General features: G+C 32.1%; 2 protein-coding genes across 2 annotated transcripts in view; both read right to left on the bottom strand.

Annotated features, from left to right (window-relative positions):
* Positions 1-1,704: 1,704 nt before the first annotated feature.
* On the bottom strand, positions 1,705-2,771 carry LOC131874147 (disease resistance protein TAO1-like). The gene is made up of 2 exons (XM_059217391.1): positions 2,574-2,771; positions 1,705-2,469 (listed from the first exon to the last, which is right to left on the bottom strand). The coding sequence occupies exons 1-2, from the start codon at positions 2,769-2,771 to the stop codon at positions 1,705-1,707; spliced, it is 963 nt and encodes a 320-aa protein (XP_059073374.1).
* Positions 2,383-6,000, bottom strand: part of LOC131067199 (disease resistance protein Roq1) — a 27,389-nt gene continuing 23,771 nt past the window's right edge. The window contains exons 4-7 of the mRNA XM_059218301.1: positions 4,015-4,169; positions 2,950-3,927; positions 2,574-2,855; positions 2,383-2,469 (exon numbers count right to left, since the gene is read on the bottom strand). Coding sequence (XP_059074284.1) covers positions 2,981-3,927; positions 4,015-4,169 — 1,102 coding nt within the window. The 3' untranslated portion in view covers positions 2,383-2,469; positions 2,574-2,855; positions 2,950-2,980. The remainder of the gene's footprint in view (positions 2,470-2,573; positions 2,856-2,949; positions 3,928-4,014; positions 4,170-6,000) is intronic.

Here is a 6,000-nt window from a genome sequence, read left to right as displayed (position 1 = left end):
ACCCCCACTGAATGTTTCTTTTGGAATTTTCTAGTAGTTATTCCTTTTTCCTTGCGGATCAGATTGTTGGCTTCTAGATTGGTTCTTGTTCCTTGTTCGAGATTTCCAGTTCATTTGGATTCTTTTCGAACAAGTTATTGCTTTTAGATTGTCTGTTTCTTGTCCCGGAGCAGTTTTGAGCTTAACGGCTAGATGGAGATTTATTCTCGTGCAAAATGATTTCTTGGCTTGCGGATCTGTTTGGTACCATGTTCGATATTCCTTGACCCTTGGCCAATCTTCCTTGGTGGTCCACACTTCATTTGCGTTCTTGGCAGAGGAGATCTTCACATTTTGGGGCCGACCTATTTTACACGTTTCATTTTCCTGCTTTAGAGAATGTGATCTTTTGTGGCCAACTTGGATGTGTTCCAGATGATATATATATTGATGTAATTGATCTTTAGGAGGTGGGGGAAGCAGATATAGAGGTAGATAAGAAGAATGTGATAATTTAGTTTCATGATCTGTAATTTGGAGATCCAGATGATTGTAATATGGAATGTATTATGTAACTGGTCCTGTAAGAATGTTTTGATTTTTTCGATGTTGCCGGTTGATTTATGATGAATATATGATGTTGCAGATGTCTCTGATTGCATTTTCTATGTTTTGTGTACGTGCTTCCGTTGTGTTACTCTTGCTGTATGATCCAGATTGTTCTCTTCGAGGACCCTTCGGACCATGGTTGCGTCAATTTAAAAATAGACCTCCCAATAATAAATAAAATCCACATTAAAATTATGCATAAAAGTTTTAGAAATAGACCTACTATGCAAAGAAGTGATCACTTGGCAAGGTATGGAGCTAGTCAAAGTTTGTTGTCGTAGAAATGTAAAGAATGATCAGTCATATATGAAGTCGATAGGTATAACCTTGTACCTAAATCCATTTTATTATGCCGATAGACATCTACAATGGCAACAGCCTTTATTGGAGGTCAGCAAGAATCTGTGAAAGAAAAACGAAAAAAAACAAGAATAAGCATAAATTAAGAATGTAATTCAAAAGATTCTTATCCACCAACTTGCCTACCTCTATTTAATAGTTCAACCCCCATAAAAAATAATAAAAAAAGATTGATAAAAAGAAAGCTGTAGTAACAAATAATATAATTTAAATAGAAATAAATAAATAAAATAGTTTTCTAAATCATGATATATATAGACATTTATTAGATAAATTCTTCTAAATATACGTATGGTAATTTAATGTATATTGTAAATGGCAAAACTAAATAACTACCATATCCATATTTTGCTCTGCTACTAAAAACCAATAGTTTTCCAATTCTCCAATCACGGAAGTCTCAAGTGAGGTAGGAGACCGAAATTCATGGGAATAATTGTAGTGATCTGCAAAGGTATGGATGTTAGTTGATCAATTGCTTTATTAATTTATAAATAGGAAAGGATTGGAATGCAGATTCCTCTGCAAATTCAGAAAAAAATTCTTTAATAAGAAATTTGCAGGCTTTTCTACTCTATATTAGAAATCATGATTATGATTGCTGAAAAGCAAGTTAAATTGAATGATTTTTCTCTTACCATATGACAATAAATTAAATACAATCAAAATATTATTTGATTTAAAAAATAGAAATTTATTTAAAATTTATAAATCTTATGTGTGCTATTATAGATTTTTGAAAAATCTAATTTTTTCTTAAAATAAATCAAAATCAAGTTCACAATCTCCTCTAACAAGATCTTCCAGGCTTAGTGGCAATTTTTTCAGCCCAGAACATTGCCGCAAGCCTAAAAATTTCAGATTTTTGAGTTGCCCAAAATCAGAAGGCAACTCTTCCAACCCAGAACAGCCTCTCAAATATAATTCTTTCAGATTTTGAAGTTGCCCAAAGTCACAAGGCAATTCTTTCAACCCAGAACAGTCGCTCAAATATAAGTATTCTAGATTTTTAAGTAGCCCAAATTCTGAAGGCAATACACTTAATGCAGAGCAACCGTGTAAACTCAAATATTTCAAATTATTAAGTTGCCCAAAGCTGTAAGGCGATTCACTTAACGTAGAGCAGCGGTTGAAAAATATATATTTCAAATTGCTAGGTTGTCCAAAGTCTGAAGACAACTGTTTCAGTTTATGGCATTCTTCTAGAAATAACCATTCTAAATTGCTGAGTCTTCCAAAGTCTGAAGGCAACTCTTTCAATTCATTGCAATTGAATAGCGTCAACTGTCTTAGGTTTCTGAGTTCCCCAAATTTGGAAGGAAGTTCCCTCAACTGATGGCATCCCCATACAGTTAATCTCTCTAACTTTGTTAGCTTTTCCATTCCATCTGGTAAGCTTTGCACTATATTATTCAAATAGCAGTCTAATTCTACAAGAGAAGAAGCTGAAGTGACCTTAGAATCTTTAACTCCGTTCTCGGCAGAAACTGTAATTCTCATACTACGCAGGCTTGAAGGAAGCTACATATTTGCACAATAAAATATGGAAAAGGTTGTCAAGTATTATTATACACTCTTAACAAAAGTTAATTGAAATGATATGGTCTGAGCAGGGCAGATCTTACCTCATATAAACTCATGGCTTCAGTGAAAGGGCCCCTATAGTAAACAAGATGCTCAAGTTTCTTAAACTCCAGTGGCAACTCAGAAACATCATGCGGAATTTGGAGGCATCTGAGTTCTTTAAATGACTTATGGCATTTCCCCCTGAATGCTATTTGCGATTCATCTAAATAAGATAACACTCTTAAGGAATTGCCCATACACTTAAGATGATCATCATTAATTTCGATTGGAGGCTGCTCATAAAATTTACGAAAACAGATGCCCTTCAATTTTTTGAGTTTCTGCACGAAAGTAAACCATATATATCATTACGATTGTGAATAACAAATGTATTTTGGTAATATTGACAATATTGACATTGTGAATATGACATACCTCTTCATCTTTCAAACAATCCAATAAAGCTTCAGGGTTTGTGATTCTGTTTCCCTCTTGCTTCAACTATGTCATGAATAGTCATACCATAATCCCCAGATCTCTTGATGAATGACGCCTCTTCTAGAGCTCTTAATTCCTCCTCTCCTATTGACTCTATTTGAGGTACAGGTGTATCTGGGCCAGAATAAAATAAAGATGTGATATCTAGAAAAGCCTCTTTCACAGGTTGTAGTAAACTGTGATATACAAAATCAACCATACAGTCACTGATATCTTCCTTTTCCACCTTCTCCCCTGCTTTAAGCAACTGTAATACCATAATATTTGTATTTTGAGTACTTATAGCGAGTTGAGCACCGGCTAATTCCAGCAGAAGCGGAGCACCACAACACAGGCTAAGGAGGTCATTTATACGCTTTTCATCACTGTAATCCCTCACTCTGTTCAACAAAATCTTTCTGGCCTCTGTCTGTGGAAGGGGATTCACAAGATATTTTTTGCGCTTAACATTCCAGGAGTCAAATACGTCCGTCTCCTGAAGATTTCGAGTAGTGACAAGTAATCTGCTTCCAGGTGGTAGGCAACTGCCCAAGTCTGCAGGTAGAAGTTGTTTAAGATCTTTTTCTTCGAGACCATTGTCAATATACAGAAATACAGGCTGATCAGGATGCTTTTCGAAAAGTGACCAGATCATCTTCCGACCATGATCACAGTCTGTCAATTTCTCTTTCTGATTGAACAATATTTCTAAAATCACCTCTTGGAGCTCTTTAAGTTCCTTCTTGTTACAATGTTGATTTATGTGAATTCTGCATTTCTTATAAGTTTGGGAATGAATTTGGTCATAAACGGCATCAGCGACTGTAGTTTTCCCAATTCCTCCCAAACCATAGACAACCACAACTTGAGCCGATGTATGTTGTGCATTCAAATCAAGAAGTTGAATTACACTTTCTTGTGCACTCTCAATTCCCACTGTAAAGTTTTTGAAAAACTCGATCAAAATTTGAGGAAAAACACAAGACATGAGAGGAAAAGTTTTTGAAATCAAAGATATCTTACCTGCTGGCTTGTATGAAATCTTTAACTGTGAGGAAATCTTTGGTATTCTATTCTGTGTGTTAATTACAGTTGACAATGTCAGGTCCCGATACACGCGGTCTATCTTGGCTTGGAAACCTTTTAAACCATCGGCTTTGACTGAAGCAGTAAGAAACCTTCACAAAATTCAAACATCGGATTAAAGTTAAATATATTGATTAATTAAATCCCCAAGACTAAAATAAGTTGTACAGATTCTAGATAAAGGCGAAGAGATTTCGGCCTTTCTCACAATCATATAAAAACAAAAACTTTTTTTTTTTTAGCTTGTAGTCGTTATCCATGTTTGGTTCTAACAAAAGTTCATATTTGTTTAAAACACTTTAAAACAATTCAAAATTATTACTACTTTAAAACATTTTGACTATTTACATTTATACTTTTTATTATGTTAAATAATTTTTAGCAACTTCTTATGGAATATAATGATCTATAGACCATTTGCTTAATTTCAAGTCATTTATAAATTTAATTATGTTATTAACTTAACACCAATAAATTAAGAATATTTTTTAATAATAAATATAAAATATAATTAGCCTTGATATTAAGAATATAAAAGTTATTTAAAAGATACTATTTATTTATTTATAATTAAAAAATATAAAACAATTCTTAAGTAAAAAATAAAAGGTAAATGAATTTTTCAAAAGACTAACCCTTTTAGTATTGAATTATGAATTATTTTTTCAATTTAAAAAAACAACTCTTTTAAATATAAGATTATCTTGAATGTTTGAATTTTTTGAATTTATTAATTTTAGAATATTTTAATAAAAAAATTAATTCATTCAATTTTAAAGATCAACATTATTTTTTATTTTTCACAATTTTATATTAAATTCTTTTAAAATATGTTATAAATATGCAATTACAAAGAATAAAATATTACATTGCAACTTATAAATAATATATTTAACTTCTAAATTAGTTTTTGGATTTTATTTGCCTAAATTTTTATACATCCTAAATGTTGGAATAAGATCCAAACTATGCCTAAAGGATAAAACCCAAATTAAACACACACACACAAATGCATAGACTATTGCTTAGATCAAACAATCCAAACACTGTGGAGACAATTAGAGGCAAATAACTTCTATTAATATAAAAATAAATAAATAAATCTTCTAACTTAGATTCTAGTATGATTAAAAAACAAAATTGTACTTATTGGAGCTTCTACACATTCTATTCTTCTCATTCACAAGCACTATTGTCGTCTCTCTTCGCTCAAAATTATTTCTACTATGCATTCTCTTTGTCTATGCTCAATGAAATTACTGCAACTCACAAAATTATTCCCTTTTGTCTCTTGTTGTCTCTCACAAAATTTCCTCTCATTTTCTAAATTCAAACTTATCTACCAAATTTACTACTATTGCATTATCTAAGGAATAAAGTGGGGATGAGGATCCCAAAATATATTCAAACATTATTTTCATAGGTGTTTGATAGATTGGATTACAAGTAATTAATTCCAACAATCCCCCTTAATCTTTAGTCTCTTTCATATTCATTCTACAAATCTAGAGCTAATACTTTCAAATTTGGTGCTATCTAGTGCTCATTGTACATAACATCACAAGCTACTTCTAATGACTCCAAATGTGTTGCAAGTAAACTCATAATGCCCAAACTGCTTCTCATGCATTCAAGACTATCTCTACTATTTGGGTTTATAAATTTGTTTGTAAACTACTACTCAAATAGATACTCTACTTGACTTTTATTTTGCCATTTTCAACCAACTACCTTATGAAATAATACGTAACTTGTATCTAGTTGCTTCAACCATGAAAGATTGGATTTTTGGTCATGTCTATCAATGATACATTGTCGCAAAATATGGTTGTACCATCCTCTTTTTCTTCATTCAAATTAGTTAAGATTATCCATTGCCAAATAGAGTGGCATGCAACTGCATTGCTATTATATATTTAGCTT

This window comes from Cryptomeria japonica, chromosome 3, assembly GCF_030272615.1.
Source record: "Cryptomeria japonica chromosome 3, Sugi_1.0, whole genome shotgun sequence".
Lineage (NCBI taxonomy): Eukaryota > Viridiplantae > Streptophyta > Pinopsida > Cupressales > Cupressaceae > Cryptomeria > Cryptomeria japonica.
This window is presented reverse-complemented; position numbering and strand designations above follow the sequence as displayed.